Source organism: Sciurus vulgaris (genome assembly GCF_902686455.1).
Source record: "Sciurus vulgaris genome assembly, chromosome: 12".
NCBI classification, from domain to species: domain Eukaryota; kingdom Metazoa; phylum Chordata; class Mammalia; order Rodentia; family Sciuridae; genus Sciurus; species Sciurus vulgaris.
Window position 1 is genome coordinate 98,146,233 of NC_136473.1, and position 21,801 is coordinate 98,168,033.

The 21,801-nt window shown below is 36.9% G+C and overlaps 1 protein-coding gene across 1 annotated transcript; it reads right to left on the minus strand.

The window, feature by feature from the left end:
• Window positions 1–790: 790 nt before the first annotated feature.
• On the minus strand, window positions 791–15,585 carry TSEN15 (tRNA splicing endonuclease subunit 15). Its single transcript, XM_079107248.1, has 5 exons — window positions 15,414–15,585; window positions 12,438–12,519; window positions 11,997–12,132; window positions 2,657–2,804; window positions 791–2,167 (listed from the first exon to the last, which is right to left on the minus strand). The coding sequence occupies exons 1-5, from the start codon at window positions 15,537–15,539 to the stop codon at window positions 2,147–2,149; spliced, it is 513 nt and encodes a 170-aa protein (XP_078963374.1). The 5' UTR covers window positions 15,540–15,585; the 3' UTR covers window positions 791–2,146.
• Between the last annotated feature and the right edge of the window lie 6,216 nt (window positions 15,586–21,801).

Here is a 21,801-nt window from a genome sequence, read left to right on the forward strand (position 1 = left end):
CCACACTTCTGTTAGTTAGCTAGGAGCCCACTGGTCACCAGATCCAAAACACAAATCCGACATGTTATGCTTTACACTTCTATCTGGAAAGGAGATTGTTTTTTTACCGAGGTGATGAAAGTTCTCAAATGGAGTCAGATGAGACCTTAGAGACATTAAGACACCCTAGAAATTTATCACATACCATTTTAGGATTCTTGGATCTGCAGATTGCCTAGAGTCACAGAAACACACATTGTAGGGAGCAGATGCATCTGTAGGCCTTCTGGGAGAGCAAAGGGAATCTGAAGTTGTGGGCACTTTCCACCAAGAATAAAAGTGATAATCCAATACTGTTGAAATAAAGGAGCCAGGAAAAGCTATAGATCAATAATAATGCTTTATACTACTTTATAATGCAAATTTTGGTCATTTTTTCCCCATTCTTGTTACTGTTGTTTCCTAATCAGACCTGGGACCCTGGTGTAGGTGGGACCTGTAATTTGCTTCTAACCAATGGAACATGGGGAAGACGATGGATGCACATACCCAAGATTACAAGGTCCGCCCTGCTGAGAGAAAGCACCTATCATTGTCTTAGGAAGGTCTATGTGGCTACCTCCCACCATCCCATAAAAAACTGAGCCCTAGCAAGGAAGCAGATCCTTCCCCAGTGAAGTCTCAGATGAGACTGCAGCCCAGCTAACACCTCCATGGCACCAACTAACCCATGCCCAGACCACCTGACCCTAAAACCTATGGGATCGTAAATGTGTGGTTTTAAGTTGCTAATATTATCATGCAATAATAGTAACAGATTTTGATGTATTTTTATTTTAAAATATTTCATTATCAAAGTAACACAAATAAAAGCTAAAATATTGAGGAAAGATAAAGTTATCCATTATTGCCCTGCCATCCGACTATAACCACAGTTAGTAATTTGATCTACTTGGCCATTTTTTATTATGTACTTTTGGTGTATTATTTGCAGCCAGGATCACATTCATTTGTACACTTTTCCATCTTGCAGTTTTTAACATTTTCTTATGTTTTTCATAATATTCATCCATAAATTTAATGAGTACATAACATACCCTTCATAGATCTGTTGACTATTTACCTTGACCAGGGGATGACAAAGGATAGCCCCACATTTGAGAATAAAGTTTTATTGGAACATAGCCACGTCCATTTGCTTACATAATATCTATGGCTGTTTTCATGCTACAAACGTTAGTGTTGAGGAGTTGTGACACAGACAAAATGGCCTGCAAAGCCTAAAATATTTACTTTCTGGCTCTTTAAAGAAAGTGTGCTGATTGACTCTTGCCCTAAACTTTAAGTGATTGATAATTTGAGTTATAAAAGCAATACCATTTGCAAAATTTTTGTGCATATTATTTTTCATACTTAGACAACTCAATTGGAGGATATTAATAAAAGAGGAATAACTGGGTCTAATTAAAAAATACATTTTTAAAACTGAAACTGTCCCTCACTCTCTCTCATAATATTCCAGCTATGATATAATAAGGATGGTGGAGACAGGATGGGAAGGAAGGCCCAGCGCTCTCGTAGGTAGCTTTCTCTGGTCTCTATCAATCCTGACATGGGAATTTATACTCTTGACAAGCATATTTTTAATTCTGATTTAAAGTCAACCAAAGAGGGAAATAACAGTAAGTGAAACAGAAAAACAAACTGATTCAAATAAATCTTTTACTTTCTACTAAAGATGGAAAAGCAGGCAGAAAAACTCTCCACATGTCACAATGTACACAAAGTGCCAGCCCAAGCTGGCTATGGAGACCAGGAGGCCCTGGGAGAGCAGAGTAAGGGAAGACGTGGAGGTTTCAACAAGCCAGGAGTGGCTCAAATAAATGTGGGTGATGAAGAGGCACAGGGGTTCCACCCCTCAGAACGCACCCTCGGCATATATCTGAGCACAACTGTAACTAAACTGTCTCCAATAAATGCTCTAGAGCAACAACTCTATAGTTTCAAGCAATACAAATTCTTCTATCTGGGAAAGTTTTATTCTTCAGAAAGAAAACTTATGGAATGGAAACAGTTAAATCAACTCTATCTCTGAGATAAAAGAAAAAGCAGGTGGATGGGTCTCAAATCCAATCTTTTATGAATAAAGTGTTGAGAAGTGCAGATGTCATCTTCTAAGGGGAATATTCTGCAATATAAAAAAAAGGAGATCAAAATGTAACTTTTTCTGAGTAATGTAATTTACATGCAAAATTAAAGATAATTAATGTAATAATCCCAATTATGCCAACAAAGTATGAAAGAAATAATGTATAAAACATTCATTTTATTAAAATGTTCCTGTCAAAATGTCAATGAATTTAACATTTCCTAAAGAAGCCATTAACATTGCATCTCAGTTACTCACTGAATAATTAAATGCATGATACCTTCATGAAATACTCTGGGAGACTATGAAATTCTCCACAGAGTTGGGGAATCATATTATTTTTGCAAAAATAATGAAGAAGCTATTACTCTGTACAAAACAGTTTTCTGAAGTATGAAAATGTAACCATTATTTTCTTGAATTTTTCTATGGCAAAGGAAGCAATAATTCCATGAATGGCTTAATTCACTTTAAAAATTGTGTCATGATTTTCCTTTTTCAGTTTATTTCAGTTATCTCAAAACTGACCTGAGGGTCTGGCAGCATAAATCCGTCAGTGAGTTTATAGTAGACTATTGTAGAATCAGATTCCACGATGGCCAGAGTGAAAGACATTGGCAAATCCGGATCTGCATCACCTCGTAGTTTTCGAGATGCCTTCAAGATGTCCCTTATCCTGAAAATAAAGATATGATATATGCAAGAGTTACACCCATCAGCTGATAAGACTGAATACTGTGAACTCTTGGGGAAGAAGCAGGTGATTATATTGACAATGCTGAGGAAATGCTTGAGGGCTCAAAATAGACATCTAAACTCTTCTCACACAGGAAATCCTGCATATAAGCGCTGTCTGTTGACTCTCAATCCTTTTCGAAAGCACCCCCCTCCACTAAAGGGGATAACACTGTTCTGAGAATATGAATTGACTAATGACCACAGGTATTATCTTTTCAATTATCCAATTTGGTATCATATAGTGGAACAAGTGGTATTCAGGTATGTGATTCTAAAAAATGCAGACTGTAATAAACTTTACCCCCATGTTTTTATATGGGGTTTATGATTACTAGCTTTCAATGGTTATATAAAAATCCACTGATCCCTACTTTACCCAGTCATTCCCCTACTGTTACAAAGTTATTTTGGTTTAATTGAGGGAGTGGGGCAGAGGAAGAGTGATGGCAATAAAGATAAGCTACAATGGTCCTCTCTGTGCATACAGGTGTTTCTTTTTTAATATTTCTAATTTTCCCAATTACCAGAATTATTAGATATGAGTAGAGATACTTTAGTGGTTCTCAATATGTATTCTGACACTTAAAAGAAAACTCAGAGAAATAAAACTTAAAAAAAATTTTTTTTTGTAATGTTGGGATTTCTGTGTGCTTGCTGTGGAAAACAGTCTGTCAAATCTAATATCAAGATCCTCAAAAGACTATTATTAGCCATTGTTTACCACACACTAAAAATCCTTATTACCTATTCATAAAGCTTATCTTAAAAAATTCAGTGAAATGTAACCTCCCAAGGAGCTTTCTTTAACAGGCAAATAAAAAATGATCAGTTGTTTTTTTAATTAAGCCAACCAATTTTCTAGAAATTGGAAAAAGATTTACTAGCATATTAACATTCTACAACTAAATATAAATTCTGATTCCAATTACACATATGTTAAACATACTTGATATTATACTGGAGGTCTCTGATGATTTGCTTTTCTATTGATATGGTTGGATTTGTTTGTCATTTAGATCCTTGTTATCTTTTTATCACATCTATTTTGTTCCTTTGATCTTCCTTTACCATGTTCTTTTGTATTAAATTGATAATTTCTAGTACACTATTTTCTTATTTGTTTTCACTATAGTTTAAAAGTCTCTTAGTGGTATCTCTAGAGATTACTATGACGTCTTATCACAATATACCTCAGATTGATACTGCTCCATTATAGCTTTATCCTTTTTTTCCTTTTTTTGCTATTATTGTTCTACATATCTATATGATATCTGTATGATATCATACAGATAACTCATAAATACAATGATATAACTATTTACATACATCCTTAAGTCTTTTTTGTTCCAGTGCTGGCCATTGAACATAAGGCCTCGCACATATTAGGCAAGTGCTCTACCACTAAGCTATATCCCCCAGTCCTAATCTTAAGTTTTTTAAAAAGTTAATAGGAAAAAGAAGAAAAATATATATTAACTTATTTGACACTTCTGGTATTCTTCATTTATTTACATCACTCTCTGATGTCATTTCCTTGTTCCAATATAGCTCCATTGCCTCCCTTAAGCTTTGTGTTAAAATTGTCACATACATTACTTCTTAATATGCTATAAACCTTGTCAGCTGAATTTTGACAAAGTGCAAGGGCAATTTAATGGAGAAAATCTTTTCAACAAGAGGTGCTATAAAATGAAGATGGTATATCTCTGTCTACAAAAAGCATTAATCTGAAGATCAATGAAGTGGCATACACAAAAGGGCTTTGCAAACTATCAAGTAGTCATTGAATACAAATATTATAATACAGTAACAACACTGGTTTTACTACCTTACAAACTGAGGGTAGTTTGTATACACCCCCTCTCCATGGTTACTGCTAAAAACAAATACTAACCCAAATATGCTAAGGTACACTGTGCCATTAGTGGAAATATAGGAAATGTTCTGAGACAGAGAACCTGAATCCCAGAAAATGATTTAGTCCTTAAAATATAATATCCCACCATGTTGAACTGCATGACGGCAAGCTAGACTCCTGTTCATATGAGCAGTTTATTTCACAGAGATTAATACAGAGCAACCGTAGACATTAATCAGAAACGTCATTACTCAGCACTAATGGGAAGTGACACCCTAGTAAAACACAGCATTCCTTATTTCCTCAATGCAAGTCTCTTAGTGTAATTAAATATTTTGCTTCTTCAAAAGTGGCAAACCAGTATCTAAATTAACGGTCATAGGAAAAGATTGATTTTTATACACTATCGATCTTGAATTAATTTTTTCTATAAAGATGAATAACAAGAAACACTACAGATCGACTACAATTTTAATTTTCTGTTGTATATATCCCAGCTATTCCTCAATATGCAACATACATAAAACTACTGCAATACCACAAGTTAAAAATTAGTTTCTCTAAACATCCCTAACTGGCAGATGCAAATGGGATAATACAAGAAGGAAAAGAAACCTACCAACACAACTGTTATACATTTTCTCTTCTTCACAATATGATGCTGTTTAAAGCAAAGGGGTGTGTATTTGTGTGTGTTTTTAAGGTCAACTGTGAGAATTCTAGCCCTTAAATGGAAATTTAGGATAGAAATTTCCATTTCATTCACTCTTCTTTCTTTCTCAATTGATACTTGTTTTCAGGGTTTTTTGATATAAACAGCAAAACATTTTCAGAAATATTCAAAACACCTATGTGGGAAAGCTGAAGGCTTGAAAATTAGCTCAGAGTTGTAAAGGGGGTTTTGTTTTCAGAGTTGAGGGAAATCACTGTCAACATGAAATGGAAGTTCCCATCTCTGAGCTCTGGTTATTCTACTTGGTAGTCTGTGTGTTGGGAAAACTACCAATGAATCTTCACAGGAATATCAGAATAAAATCGTTTGTCTGACTCTGTTACCTAAAGCACACTTGCAAAGTTTTACCAAGTTCCTAGTTTGGGATCTTTTCAAGTCTGTTTTAATATATGTTTAATGTAGGGCCATCATCTTTCCCTATTTACATCCTTTCTTGTTTGTTTCCATTATGAGATACTGCATAAATCCATAAAAGTATTAACTTTGTCTTTAAATCAACAGACTGTGTTTTCTCAATTTATTAACAACAACAACGAGTTCTGAAGTTCTACTTAAAAACTCATACATACTTGTAAAGATACTAAGAATGGTGAAGCATCACTAGATTGTTATAACTCACTTAATTTCAAAACACTCAAGGGAAAAGTCCCATTTAAAGAAAAAGATCTATCAATAATAAGCATAGTTGTTGATTAACAGCAACAAAATTTAGTGTTCACAGATTTTTCCCTCTCATAACTGTTCACTGACAAGCCCTACAAACTGAAGGAAGACGATTCTAAAGCTTATTATAGATAACTTGACAAGAAACCTGAAGCAAACACACAGTTAACACAACACCATGCAGCTCACGTCCTTAGTCCAAGTTATTCAAATACTTTCCACAAATCTTAGCATTGTTTAATTTTGGGAATGATCCTAAAACAGAGACTAATCTCTGGAGATTTAGATGAGGACAAGAAGTTGAAGAAAACATTACTTTTAACCATAAATCTTGTTGAAATAGAGTGCACTATGGACTAAAATTACCATTTTTTCTTTCAAGCACAGAAAGTAGTGTCTTCTTCTGTCCTCAATGTGACCAAACTTGTGCATGCTATAGCCTTATCAATAAAATAAAAGGTACTAATTCCTTGATGTGCCTCATGATATAATGGGATGCCACACAACTCTGAAACATAATGCAAAATAAACTTGGTACCAGAGGCACCAAGAAGTCATATTCATCCACCAGCCAGTCCTGAAGGAAGTTCCACAGATAATAGAACACCTCCTTGGGAATCATGCTGATCCCTTCCTAGAAAAAAAATCAAGGCAGTTGAAATCACAAGAGGATTTACTGAACAATTGAGTGCCTGTGTGGCTAGTCCCTCAGTGGGAAGTCATTCTGCTAAAATAAATTGCAAGGTTTTTTTTCCCCCCACTTTTTTTTAAGGGAAGAGAAAAATATGCTGTGTCAGTTGAAAGAAGCTGACAGACTTGGAGGTTTCACCAGCAAGCAACAGAATTCCAACAGATGTAGGGTAAGGATATATATCCTGATGCAAGGGGAGCCAAATGACAGCAGGAATTTCACCAGTTAGATCCAAGGTGTCAGATAATATGGAGGTCATTAAATAAATTTACAATAAACACTATGCTTTCAGAGTGGAAATATTTTCAGTTACAGGGAAATAATAATGGAGTATCCTTCAATAAAATGTGTGGCATTTTAGGATTAAATTCCATAACCAAAAATATCTCTGGTAATGTTCTAAAGAAGGAACTCAGTGCTTGTAACTTTTACTCCACCATTAACACAGTCCTTTCCCTACAACACCAGGGATAAGAAGGTGCAAAAGGGTGGGGTATATATAGATGAGGAAGAATTTAACTAAATTCTTCATTAAAAGGAAAGGATAGTATTGGCAGACTGTCCCTTCAGATTTGTGATTGTTCTCTGTCTGTCCTCTGATGCACATTAGTTACAGTGTAAAGTGTGGGAAATGGTGATAAATCCTGCAAGTAAATGGATTTTCCAGATAGTCTAAGTTTTGGAAACTCTTGGAAGGATGCTTATAATATATACTTTGTTCCTTAAGGTATTATTTAGTAAGTCTTTGCTGCTGAAATTTAGTCATTCAACATATACTTAGCCCCTGGTATCAGATACCAGCTAGGCACTGAGGACATAGCAATGTTCAGAACTAAGTTCCTGCATATTGCTTGGTGAAAGAAGACAACCTGAAAGCTACATTTTATATGATTCCTGTTTAACTTTCTGGAAAAGGTGAAACTACAGAAAGTAAAAAGTTCAGTAGCTGCTGGTGAGGAGGCTGGGAATGGGCAGAGATGAACAGATGAAGCAAAGGGGATTTTTAGGGCACTGGAGTCATTATGCATACAATGCAGACAATGGTAGATATATGACATTAGGATGAACCCTAAACTATGTACTTTAGTTAATGTGTCAATATAAGCTTATTAATTATAACAAATGTACCATATTAATGTAAGATGTTAACAGAGGAAACACTATGCTGGACTGGGGCTTATGTGAGAAATCCTCATACCACCTGATTACATTTTGTGTAAATCTGGAATTGTTTTAGAAAAACAAAGTCACACACACACACACACGCACACGCACATGCACACACTCCAGGGCTTTGGTGTGAGCTTCAGAATGAACAGAGTTGCCATTTAAAGATGTGGGGAACACAGCAGAAGGAGCAAATGTAAGGGCAAATCAAGACTTCTTTTTGGACATGCTGACTTGAGATGCCTTTTAGACAGCAGAGGAGATGTCAAGTAGGCTTGAAACATAAGGAGCCTGAAGTTCACAGGGGAGGCTGAAGTGGAGGTAGAAATTTGAGAGTCATCAGTACATTGAGTATATTGAAGATATTTAAAACTCTGAAAGTAAATGAGGCTGCTTAGGGAGTGAGTATAAAGAAGACAAAGGCTGGGACGTCTTGGCCCTACAGCACTTAACATTCAGAGACCAGCAAAGAAGAAGGTTCTGGAAAGGAGGTGAAGAAATGGCAAGTGAAGGAGTTACTGAACCTCCTCAAGTCCCCGAGGGATCCTCTCGCAGTAACAGTTGGTCATTTCCTATATCCTTAAAGATTTATGCAATTTAATTGGTGTCTATTACAGAAAATAGAAACAAGCATTACAATTCCTAATATTTTACTCAGCATTTTCCCATATTTGTTTCAGGAGTGTTTCCTAAAGACCTTATAGTAGCAAAATTCTTCATCTAACTTTCTCTTACTTTTGAATGAATGGGCCTTCCAATTCCTTAATTCCTTAGTTCTTACTAGGTTGCTTCTCCAACTATTGCTTCTCAGAAGTAGGGTTATTTTAAAAATATTCTCTCTCCTTCCCTTCTCTTCTCCCCTTCTCTCTCGTTCCTATCTCTCACTTCACACGTTTTCTCACAGACATTACTCCCCTTCCACATACACATGCACAATCCAGGACTTTCTCCCCAGTGGCTGCCAGTTACTCCATCTGCCACTACTCATGCCAGTCATAATGAACCATTGGAAATGTTCAGGCTTTCTTAGCCCTCAGAACTTTGCCATGATATTACTTCTGCCAGGATCATCCATTCCCATCCCAGTTCTGTGTCATACGTCTGTGCACAGTTACGCACATCTTCCCAGACCCACCAAATTCCATACCATTAGTGGGAGTCCTTCTCCTCCTTCTGCAGCCCCTCCTCAGTACCTTGGACATGTCTCTCACTACGCTTACCCTCCGGAATATAAATGTCTATCCAGCTTGGCTCTAGATATGATAATCCTGTGGGCAAGATCTGGAATATTTTGTACCCTTGAGCCCAGGCGTCCAATAAATAAATGAGTAACTTAGAAAATAACAGAACAATCTGCAGTTTACCACTTCATCCTCTCCCAAAACCAAAACAAGCTTCTGTTTTGCCTCTAGTCAATAATTATATTCATATTCATTTATATTCACTATGTTTAAGGCTTAAATAAAAAGTATAAGCATAGACATTTAGATAATTTTAACTAAAAGGAATATCATTTTAGTGTAAGAACAATAAATAAAATTTTAATTTTCCCCACACAGTTCAGGTTTTATAATATTGATTCTTTTTCTTCTTCCCATTAAACACTAATGCAATGGATTTAAAAAATAATTGATCCATTTATATTATCTCAGTGACTACATGATATATTACTTGGACAATGCAAACAGTTAATAAAATATTTTCAAAAGCAATCATGTGCTTTAGAGAAAAATTACTATTGATAGGTCTTTAAAAACTATATTAGGAGAAATTAATTCTGACAAAAAAAAAAGAAACGGTTCATTTTAACTCAATGTAGGAAGGAAGGAGGAGGGCATTCCTTTGAAAACAACATTGTGGCAAGTAGGCATGATCCAAAAGTCAAGACTATGAAAATCAGACCTAATTTTGACCGGAGCGCTCATTTCTTATGTTTATTGAATTGTTTTCATTTCTCTTTAGGAAGAACTTTCTTTAATGGTACAAGAATCTTGTCTCAAAGAGTCTTGATCAACTGAATGACGAAAGTTCTTAGACCTTTAGCTTTATGGCAGCTGAACTAGCAGATGAACAATTTGGTGTGTGGAATTTTGAAGTGTTTTCTTAATTTCTAGAGTAACACTCAGACTTAGAAGGGATGCCAAGGGAGAATGTATTGTAGGACTGTCTGTCTTCACTAGGGAAATATTTTATAACTAAGTTGTAGCTAACTACACAAATGACAGAGTTTGGCCAGGTTTTACAAACAAACAGATTCTAAAGCTTGGAAACACCAGTAAAGGAGATGATGATCAGGCCTTATATGCTCTTTGTAAATAATATGAAAGTACCTTCAGCAAACTGCCAACTCCTCTGGCTCTCAGTTTTATATTTCTCCCAGTTTCCCTATTAATAAAAATATGATTAAAGTTCTTCAGGAATGCAGATCATCAAAAAAAATATAAATTTTAAAAAACCACTCCATATTCAAGCAGCTAAGCAGCAAAGCCTAGATAGTACTGTGTAGTATATGGCAAGTAACTTGTTTCTAATAATAAATATCAAAGTCAGCAGGTTACTTATCAATATAAAATTAATGTTCCTGATAATCAAGGTTATCCATTCATATTCTAACAGGCTATCTTAAGTGAGAGTCAAAAGGGGAAAGTAGCACTAAAGGGTCCTGAAAACAATATATACTGGCCAAACCCTACATTATTATAAAAGTAAGAAAAGAGATTACTTTTGTGATGAAGGAAAGAGCTATGCAAGGTTCATGGAACGGGCTCTGGGATGGCTGGAAAAGTTCTTGTTCTTGACATGATCATAGTTACTAAGTTGGAATAATAATTCTTGAATCCATATATTTGTATTGTGGGTGAATCTGGTTTTATTTTACAATAAAATATTTTTTAAATACCAATAAAGTAGGAAGATCTCTAGTACCTAAGACATAGCTTTTTATACGTAAAATTGGGATAAAACAAATGCCTTGTATACCTTGGATAAAATATGATTATATTCAAATTAAGAAGTTTTTCATTAAAATATGCCCTAAAAACAATGAAGGATGAATTTAAAAACTGGAAAACACAGCCAACAAAAGATATTTTCAAGAATGTATAAAGAACTCATACAGGTTAACTAGAAAACTACAAACAATCCAACAGGCAAAGAATATGCACCAACATTTAAGAGAGGAAGTAACTATATCAAGAAAAGTTCCCAATTACTAGTGAACAGAGAAATGCAAATTAAGACATTTAGATAATCCATTCAACTGGCAAAAATTTGTATGACAATACCAAATGCTGGAGACAATAAGGCTCCAAAGGATCTTGTTTATATCGATACAAAGTAAAGTGAGGCAACCACTTTGGAAGTAGTTTGAAATTATCTCCTGAAAATGAACATCAGAAGAGCAGGTGTGAAACTAGTACAATAACACAGTGGAATGCTATCTAGCAACCCAAAAAAATGCACAATGGATGACTTTTAGAAATAAAGTATGAAGTGTATAAGATGAGCCTCAAAAGATTACATACTTTTTTTTTTTAAATTGAAAACATTCAAAATTAAGTTCCTAATTGAACGTGGGATTCAGGATAACTTATCTCAGGTCAGTAGAAGTAGGAAAGAAGAGATCCATAGATTTAATGTCAGTCATTGTTCAGAAGCTAGCTTTGTTTGGGTGACTGGTTTGGAGATACTTATTACATTATCAGTAACTAATTAAGTAAATAAATGAATAAACAAGCATGAACTAGTGATGACAGTATGTAATGAAATAAATATATATATGTATTCCAGTTCTGTGCAGCTAAGATTGTTTTTAAAAAGGTCCCACCAGCTTTCTTTGATTTCAACTTGCACGTTGATCACACTCTTCACCAACTCCTATGTAAGTATGATTTGTATCACACAGGGCATCCTACAATATCTCTTGTTTTATGCAAAGGTCTTGCCTCTCTACCAAGAATATAAATATTTCCCACTTCCTTTGGTTTTTGTTAAACTAAGACCAAAACCACCTGCTCACCTTTGATGGCTGAGAGAAGCAGAGATGGGTGTAGGCAACACAATCTGTAACCCTTCCCCTTCTATCTCAGTACCAACCAGGCAGATGAGCTGGAGTTCAGGTAATCCCACACAGTTTACTTCAAACCAACTTTTACCTGAAAGAATATCATTGAATGCACAACAATGTTTGTCAAAAACAAAAGATGAAAATTCTAAACTTCTACCTAATACTCAGCTGAGTAGACATCATTCATAATACTACCTCCCCTCTTTATTTTTCCAGGCTTTCCTGTTACCTAGTTATTCCCAATGTAAATGAGTAAACAATACAAAGTTAATTGGTAAAATTCATAGCAAATGCATAAGTGATTGCTTATTATATATCAACAATGCTATATCCCAACCCAATTCCCTAAGCCTCCACCACAACCCCAATAACCAAAAAATATAAACAACTTACTCTCCATGAGATCCAGGTAAACCAAGAATGCTATATAAACTTGGGTGGCATCTCCTATATTTAATTCCATCATTTCTAAATACTGAAAATCAAAATATAATTGTCAAATAGAGAAGGAAGAATCTCTTAATATTTTCTTTCAATTAAAACCAATCAAAATGTATTCACCACACACATACACACAATTATATAACTATCCTCTAGATTTAGTAGAAGCTAAAAGGAAATATACAATCTGATCTGTCTCCAAACAAGCTGCAATTATTAGATTAAACATATGAATATAGTGTTCCCTCCAGTATTCAAAAGGGATTGGTTCCAGGACCGACCCCCCCTGCAACCTAACTCCCAGATTCCAAAATTCAAGATGCTCAAGTCCCTTATATAAAATATATATAACTCATGTACATCTTTCTGTATACTTTAGATTACTTATAATACCTAATGCCATAATACACTGTAAATACTATGTAAATAGCTGTTATACTTTATTGTTTAGGGAATAATAACAAGATAAGAAGTCTGTACATGTTCACCACAGATGCATTTCCCAACCCCCACAAATACTTCCACTCTGAGCTTAATTGAATCTGAGGATGCAGACACAGATATGAAAGACTACCTCTACTTACAATGTTAGGCAAATAACAGTATGTGAGTGATTAAAACAATGAGAATAGAATTTTAAAAAATACAACAGGTCAGAGGAGTTCTACTCAGGAGGATTGGTTGGTGAATGTTTCACAATAGAAGGGGTACAAGTTGAGCCCTATGGGGCATGTATGATTTTAATAAACACAGAAGCAGAGAAGTAGTGTGGAGATCACCACACATATTCAAGAAAGAAGTCCGCCTGTAGTACAGAAAACTTTAATAGGATTTTTGTTGGGACATGTTAGTGGGGAGTCTATTTCCCTGGCTTCTTATTTACATGTGGAAAGAATCTGCTAGAACACCATTCCTAGCCTCTCCACCCTTTCTCACTCAAGAGTAAGGAATTACCTAATAACTGAATTTTAAAGAAGCAAACTTCTGCTTCTTTCAGACTTGCCAGTGTGCAAAAGAACATTTTTTTTAGGGGCTTAACCCTGCAGGAGAAGCTGGAAGTTATTCATACACATCAGTGACCTGGTAGGTAAGTGGACAATGCAGAGGTTAAGTTATCAGCAGAAACTACATGGGGCAGATATGAAGTTACCTTTTCCCATCTGCTTCATGGTAAATATACAGGTACAGGAGAAGAGGGGTGTTGTCTGTCCCAGACATCAAATGTGTTTGAAAGTCACACTGAAAACATGATTTGGGGAGAGGTTGCAGATCTCTGTGGCCAAGCTAAAAGTGTGAATTTTATCCATAAAGAAACACTGAGGATTTCTAAGAATAATAATATAATAAAAGGAGTGTATGTCCAAGGATGATAATTCTGATAACATTTTACTGAATTTACTAATGTCATTTTACTAAGTAATTTTCAAACTGAATTTTTTTTTTAAAGGCAGAACTGGAAAGATACTCATTATTGCTTTTCTTTCTTCTTTTTTTTTTTTAATCAATTTACTCCTTTAAGAAGAAAAATCAAAAGAAAGATTTGCTGGTCTGGGTCTATATAGCCATTAGCTTCAAAGAGAAAAAAATCTGCAAATATGAAAATTGTCTGAAAGCAACATCAAATCCAGATGGTTTTTTTTTTTGTTTGTTTGTTTGTTTGTTTTAGTTGTAGATGGACACAATGTCTTTATTTTATTCATTTATTTTTATGTGGTGCCGAGGATCCAACTTCACATGTGCTAGGCAAGTGCTCCACCACTGAGTGACAATCCCAGTCCTCCAGATGAGTTTTTTTTTAAAAAACTGTTACTATTAAGTACTTATATAGTGCTTTCTACATGTCAATGCCTTGCAAAAATTGTTAACACTACGAAGTATGTTGGCTTTTAAGATAAAGAAATTGAGGCATAATGAAATTAAGCAAAGAAACTTAGGCATAATGAAATCAAGCAACTCAGACCACTTCGGCAAGTGACAGAACTAAGATTCCCATTGAGGGAGTCTGAATTTGAGTTCCTGCTCCTGTTGTGCTGCTCTCCTTGCTATTGCTTTTCTTTTTATGGTGAGTAACATTCCCATGTTATTGTTTTTCTGGTGAGGCTGAGAGATATAAATCTGGGCAAAAGAAGATTTAAAAAAAAAGTTCACTCCTTTAGGACTTATATCTTCAAATTTTCCCTTTTCTTGACTGTTTTCAGACAATTATCATAGCTCTCAAACAGAAGAGAGCAATTCTACTGTACCGGTTCAGTCCCTAAGATCCCTACAAAATTCACACCTCCAGTTACTGTCTATTCAGAGATTGGGGCATTATTGGTATAAGGTAGCAATTTCCCAAGCAGAAGCATGATAGGTGCTATCTTTATCTTTATTGCTGTTAATACAGAAAAACTTAAAGTGAGTAGCTGCCTTGGGCAAGAACTTCCTCAAAGTTGTTCAAGAAATCTGAAAAATTAGGAATCGGCAGTTGTGCGGAATCAAGATGTACACCCGCCAGGTCCGAGGCTAAGTGTAAACGTGACTGCCTAAACTTTATCACTGTGGACTCCTAGATCTTATCCATGACCCACACCCTGTCTTGCATGGCTCCTTGTGAGGATCCAATCAATTCATCCACGAAAGGCGCTCAACCTGGACAGCACAACGGACAGGAGTGGAGGGCTTCGTAGGGTCTCCGGGCAGAGAGGGGAGAGGTCCTGTATCTGGGCCTGTTTACGCATGGCTGTGGTGCGGGGCGCGGCGGGTGGTTTGCAGGGAGAGGTGTCAGCCGTGCTGCAACTCATTTAAACAAAAAGGGCCGTTCGCGCGGCTGGTGCACCGGGTCCCGCTCCGCGAGGCCAGCCCTCCTGCCGGAGCCGGAGAGGGCCCGAGAGCTCCGCCTGCCACAGGGACCGGAACTGGCCTCCTGCTCCTCTCGCGCCTCCTAACCTTAGGGTGGGTGCTCATCCAGGCGTCCTGCGGCGTCCACTTGTGAGCGCCGACGCCATCGCGAACGCCGCCCGAATCCAGACCGCTACAGCCGGGAGTCGGCTCAGAATCGCCCCGCTCCTCCATGCCCGCCCGAGCGCCACTCCCGTGGTGCACCACGACCCGGGCCCGACCAGAAGCAGCGGGGCGCGCGTCTGGGTTCCGCGCGTCTGGGTTCCGCCTCCCCGCCGCCCGCCGCGCCTGCTCCGAGGGCTCAGGAAGGCAAGTTGGATCAGTCACTCCCTCTGACCAGGTGGTTAGCAGCTGCGCGATCTCTCTCTAGTTGGGCTCTCTTCTATTCAAATTTGGGCGACTACAGCGCGAAGGAGGTTCTGGAGCACCCTGAGCCCAGAAGCCCTTAACCCTCTTTAAGTCGGTGCTCCTTGCAGGTCTCTCGAAAAAAGTGGGGGCACTTAACTCCTCTTTGCGTTCTCCATTCCTGGGAGCAGGGCTGCGGGGGGCCTCATTCAATGACCTTGTCAGAAATTTAAGCAGAGCCATATGTTTAGGGCAGACAAGGTAAGAAGCACAGTCGTTGAATGGGTGGTCAGAAAGGCGGAATATCAATCCGCATAAGCAGGTGACCTGGAAGCCAAGGACGAGCAGTTTAGACCAGCAGTTAGGACATTATAAACACTTAGGGATTTACTGAGTGAAATGGGGAGCCTTTGGAGGCTCCTGTTACTTTTTTTTTTTTTTTTTTTAAGTCGTAGATGGACATAGGATCACTCTAAGGCAGGCAAGAACCGAAGTAGGGAGTAGTTAGGTCATCACATGAACCAGGACAAGACATGACTCAAAATTGGAAGTCCTGGGCAGGGTAGAATTTTTACCTCCAAATATGATAGACTAAGAAACTACTGTTGAAAGTGACTATTATAACTATCCCCGATGAAGTCAAACAAAATGTGTCTTCAGTAGATGAAAATCCCAAGAGAAATACAAAATCTCAGCAGAGGGGCGGCAGCGGGAACTTTTAAAAATCAAATGGACTTCCTGTAACTGAAGAATATTTTTTTCAGAAATGTTAAAAGTTACCTGTTGCAGTGGCTCAGTGTGTTATATCCCAGCAGCTCAGGAGACTGAGGCAGGAGAATTCCAAGTTCAAAGCCAACCTCAGCAACTTAGTGAGGTCCTAAGCAATTCAGTGAGACCCTGTTTCTAAATAAAATATAAAAAAGGGCTGGGGATGTGGCTCAGCGGTTAAGTGCCTCTTGGGTCAATCCCTGGTACAATATATATATATATATATATATATATATATATATATATATATATATATATTAAAAAGTTCAAAAGGAAAGGAAACTACAGAGGAAGAAGTAAGCAAACTTGAAAGTAGAGCAATAAGAAATCATGCGGTGGGGAACCAAAGAGAAAATTGGTTTTTAAAAATGAACAAGGACTCAGGCTAACATAATATTAAACAATTCAGCATACATGTAAATGGAACAACAGCAAGAGAAAAAAGTGGGGCAGAAAAAATATGAAGAAATAATGGCCAAGTGTTTCCTTAATTTGATAAGACAAAAAATTGCCAGTACAAGATGCTGAATGAACACCAACAAAAATAAACACAATGGTGCCTGCCCTGTTCCAAACAAGGAAAGTCAAAGAAAGGGAGAAAACCTTGACTCCATTGAAACATACCACATTACCTACAAAGAGAAGCCACTGATGAGATTCATAAACTGCCCTAGAATATGTTGCATTTAAATGAAATCATTAACCTTTGCCACCCAAAGCAGCTACTAAACCCCAAAGAAGGAAACAGCACTGACATTGGTAGACTTATTGAAGCACTCAACACTGACAATGATTCAAATAATTGGAAGTAAATAAATCTCTCTGGTCCCTAAAGATTTGATGATATGATGGTATTTATAGAAGCATCAAGTGCATTTTGTTGCTAATCTGAGGAAAGGGGAAATTTTATAAATCAGTAATGAGATCTAATGGAATCAGATCCTGTGTGAATAAGGCTCAGACATCTTGAAAGAAAAATTTCCAGCTTAAGTTTAAGATGAAAAGGGGCTGGGGTTTGGGGAGAGGCAGAAGAATAAAGAAAGAACCATAAACTGAAAAAGCTACAAATAAGTACCATTCTTTAGCATATAGACTAAGTATTATTGCTTAGAAAAATATGATATATTCAAGTATTTAAAAGTATTAAATGCTTCTGACTTTTAATATCATTGTCATTTAAAGAGTTGAAGAATGAAAATGGAGTGTCCCTTGACTTCCAGATTAAGCAATGAAAGATTTTAAATAGGCCTTGCTGATTGGAAATGGCTATAAGTGAACACAAAGCATTTGGGGACACTTAGACAACCAGGTGTTTAAAGTAGAGAATCGAATGGCTATGGTTTCACTCTAGAGTGAAATCTGAGAACAGGGTAAAATTTCAGCTTCTGATAGAATGAGGGAGCTCTCCTTTTGTAAATGCTTCAATAGTTCATTCTATTAGAGAAGCAAAGTGGTTAGAAAAAAAAAAGCTAAGTAAGTAACAACAAAGTTCCCTCCAGAGTATATTGCATTTAATCAAATTCTGTGTAATCTGGCACTTGCTGTACTGATTTCCCAACTTGATATCCTGAGTCAGACCATTTATTCTTACCAAAAAAAAATCTGCAGTATCTAGGCAGAGACGTATTAATTCAGTTAGAGTCTCAAGAGGAAAAGAAAACATTGAATTATGATGCAGATCTTTAATGTGTTTTTAAAAAAGGAACAAGAAGAAAAAGCTTTTTCATACTATTTATAAGACAATGATCTCAAACTAAGAAATGTAGGCTAGCATTCTAGATCAGCTTTTCATTCATTAGTTGTTTGCATATATATCTTCCTTTTTTAAACACAAACCATGAAATTTCCCATTCTTTGTGTTTCCAGAATGGGTGAGATATTAATTATTCTAATTAAATCTTTAGAAAGTTCTGATATTTTGCTATTCATATGCAGGAGCATATATGAGGGGTCTCCATCAGGTAGAAAGAAATTTAGAATAATCCAGATGTTATTCTTTACTCCCCATAAATTTAAGAGTGCAAGCTGAATTCCCCATTTACAAAATCTCGATACAATATATTTAATTTTTAAAGGGCTGCTTACACTTTAAACAAAGCAACAACAAAAACCTTAGGAGTTATATTCATGTAACTGGCTTTGACGATATGAAAAGGCAATGAAAGCAATTCAAGGTTCAAAAAACTCCCACCTCTGTCTCTAGCTCTTTATTCAACATCTGCTATCAACATGGCTTACTGAGGACAGAGCAGGAATCTACACTGAAAATTTGCAAATTGAAAATACCATATTAAAATTACTCCAAAATCTTAATAGTGGTTGTGACCGGGTAGTAGATTATAGGAGCTTTTTCTTTCTTTCTTTTTTCCATTTCCAACATTTTAAAAAGTTAAAATAGATTTTAACAAATCATTGAATTTTAAAGCCTTTGGCCTAGGAGGACAAATCCAACCCTCCATATTCATGTTAAAATATCTCTTACAGGATATTAACCTGGTTTTAAATGCCCCTCCCTGCTCCTTTCAAGCCCTCCCTCCTCTTTCCATCCCTTCCTCCCCTTCCTTCCTTCATTTCTTCCTTCCGCCTTTCCTTTCTTCCTTCCTTGTCCAAATCCTCCAGTACAACATGGAGCAGAAGTGATGAGATCTGACATTCTTGTTGTCCCTGATCTTAAGGGCAACCCTTTCTGTCTTTCACCATTAAGTATGATGTTAGCCGTAGGCTTTTTGTAGATGTCCTTTTCAGGTTAAGAATGGTCCCTTGTAATTCTGTGTATATACAAGAGTTTCAATGAGGATTGTTATGTTGGGTTTGTAAAATGCTTTTTCTGCTTCTCTTGAGATAATCATGTGTTTAAGTTTACCAATACAGCAAATTGTGTTGATTGATTTTTTCCAATTTTATTGTGATAAAATACATATAATGGAATTTACATCTTGACCATTTTTAAATGTATAGTTCAGTAGTGTTAATATATTCATATATTGCGCAGCTATCACTACTATCCATTTCTAAAAACGCTTTTCATCTTGTAAAACTAAAACTTCATATTTCCTAAACAGTAACTCCCTATTTCCCCTACCCCGGCCCCTGGCAACCACTATTCTAATCTCTGTCTCTATGATTTGTCCTACTCTTCGTTCCACATGTATGTGGAATCATACAGTATATGTCTTTTTGTGATAAGCTTACTTATTTCACTTAGTCTAATATCCTTCAGATTGACATGTTGTAGCTTATGTCACAATTTTCTTCCTTCATAATATTTCATTGTGGGCATATACATAAGTTGCTTATTCATTCATCAGTCATCGGATGGCTTCTGCCTCTTAGCTATTTTGAATAATGCTGCTATGAACATGGGTGTACAAATATCTCTTTGAGACCTTGATTTCAATTCTTTTGGTTATATGCTCAGAAGGGAAATTGGAATTGTTGGATCATATGGTTAATTCTATTTTTAATTTCTTGAGAAACTGTCATGCTATTTTCCATAGCAGCTGTAGCTTTTAACATTCCTACCACCAGTGCAAAAGGGTTCCCGTTTTTCTACATCCTCTCCAATGATTGCTATTTCCTATTTTTTGATAGTAGCCATCCTAGGGGGTGTGGGGTGTTACTATAGTTTTGATTTGCATTTCCCTTATGATTACTAGAGTCTTTTATATATCTTCTTTGGAGAAAGATGTATTCAAACCCTTTGCCCATTTTAGGAAATAATTATATATTGAATTGTATAAGCCCATATCACTTTCCAGCTTTCCTTCTGCTTCCCATGCTACCCTCCGGCCATGCTCCATATACCTCCAGTGCAGTTTCTCAGACATGCTGTGCTGTTTCATTCCTTGCTGTGCAGTTCCACTTACTTGGAATTCAACCTCTGTCCCCGCTCTACCCTCTGTCCTTTCTTTCAGACACACTCATTTTTCAGAGACAAAACTTTGAGACAGTTTAACTTGAGCTCTTCGCAACTCAGTAACTGCTCTTCCTCCCTCATTTCCTTTCCCATTTTAGGACCCAAAGTCCTCTAACCCACCAGAAATCCATGGAACTTGATTTGTCATCAGTGTTCCATGCTCCAAATGAGGATCCCATTCAGTCAATCTCTGCCATCAAGACTTCTTAGAGGGCATCTTGGTTTAGGTGTTAAAATTACAAAATCTGATCTGATCAATTTGAAAATGTAGGAATGACAGAAGATATTGCCCAAGATTCTTTTCTCAAGGAAGTATGTTGAAATTGGCATACTTGTCAGTTCAAGTGACAAGGCAAGTGGATAAGGCAGGGGGATAAAACAAGCCAGGTAGTAAAAGGAAGATATGGTGGACAAACCTGGATGACTTGGCCTCACACTTCTCTCTGCGAGCTGCAGCCCAGCAGGTCTATATGGAGGCAAGGAATCTTTCCTTCCTCCCCGCCCCCGGGGGATTCAAATGCTCAAAACCCAAATGAGTGATGTTAAATAATTTTATAAATGTTTGTTGAATGAAAAAACGAGGCAAGTCTTCACTTTCTTTTTTTAAACAGGCAGAAATTGATTTTCAGAGAGTTCTTCCACTCTCCAAGGTCACAAAGAAAATAACTGACACAAATGAGATGGAAATTCAATTCAAGCATCTGTTGCTCTTTCTACATGACACAGCTGCCACAAAGGCCTTTATTTCCTCTTCTTCTTGCCTGTTGGATCTGCTGAAACCTTGAGAAGTTTTCCTATAGGAATCCCTCTGCCCACCTCAGAGGCTCTGCTCCTGCCACTACTATGCTAAGGGTGAGAGTCAGTGAGGTGTTATGGTCCCCAAAGGAAGCTCCCTGTGCTGGAAGAGTGTGAGGAGGGGATATGAGAGAAAGTGCTTTTTCTTCCAACTTCATATGGGAATTATTGGAGCATCCCAGTGGCAGTGGGGACAAAAATGTGTGCATAACCCTCACTTCCCATCAGTTTCCATGGAGAGAGCATCACAAGCAATGGATATTTTAAAAATACAGTTGGCTTTTATTTTAATTAGGTTTTACCAATTAACTGTCTTAGAGCAACTGTCTTTGGTTCTGTGAGAGCAAAAAATCCAAGGTCCATATCACTGCTTTCTAAAGAATTTATGGAACAAGTCTGTGAGTAAAATGGGGACTCAACTTTTCCTAAGCTTCTCCTCCTCCTTTCCCACCCCACTCCACTTCCATATTTAAAATGATCTTCTGTTAACACACCCTGCTGAGCCCTTGATATTCTCAGGGACTACATTAGCACTCTAAGTTGACTAAAAGTTTTAAATGGTTGTTTTGCAATTTATACGACTAGGAAAAGTTTGATTTCTTCTACAGACCA

What these genes read in the sequence shown, in the direction of transcription:
- TSEN15 (XM_079107248.1), bottom strand. Translation starts at nt 15,539, where the DNA reads ATGGAGGAGCGGGGCGATTCTGAGCCGACTCCCGGCTGTAGCGGTCTG. An exon ending in GGATGAGCACCCACCCTAAG is followed by an intron (nt 12,520 to 15,413) that starts GTTAGGAGGCGC and finishes TTTGATTTTCAG; the next exon opens with TATTTAGAAATGATGGAATT. An exon ending in TTATGCTGCCAGACCCTCAG is followed by an intron (nt 2,168 to 2,656) that starts GTCAGTTTTGAG and finishes TTTATATTGCAG; the next exon opens with AATATTCCCCTTAGAAGATG.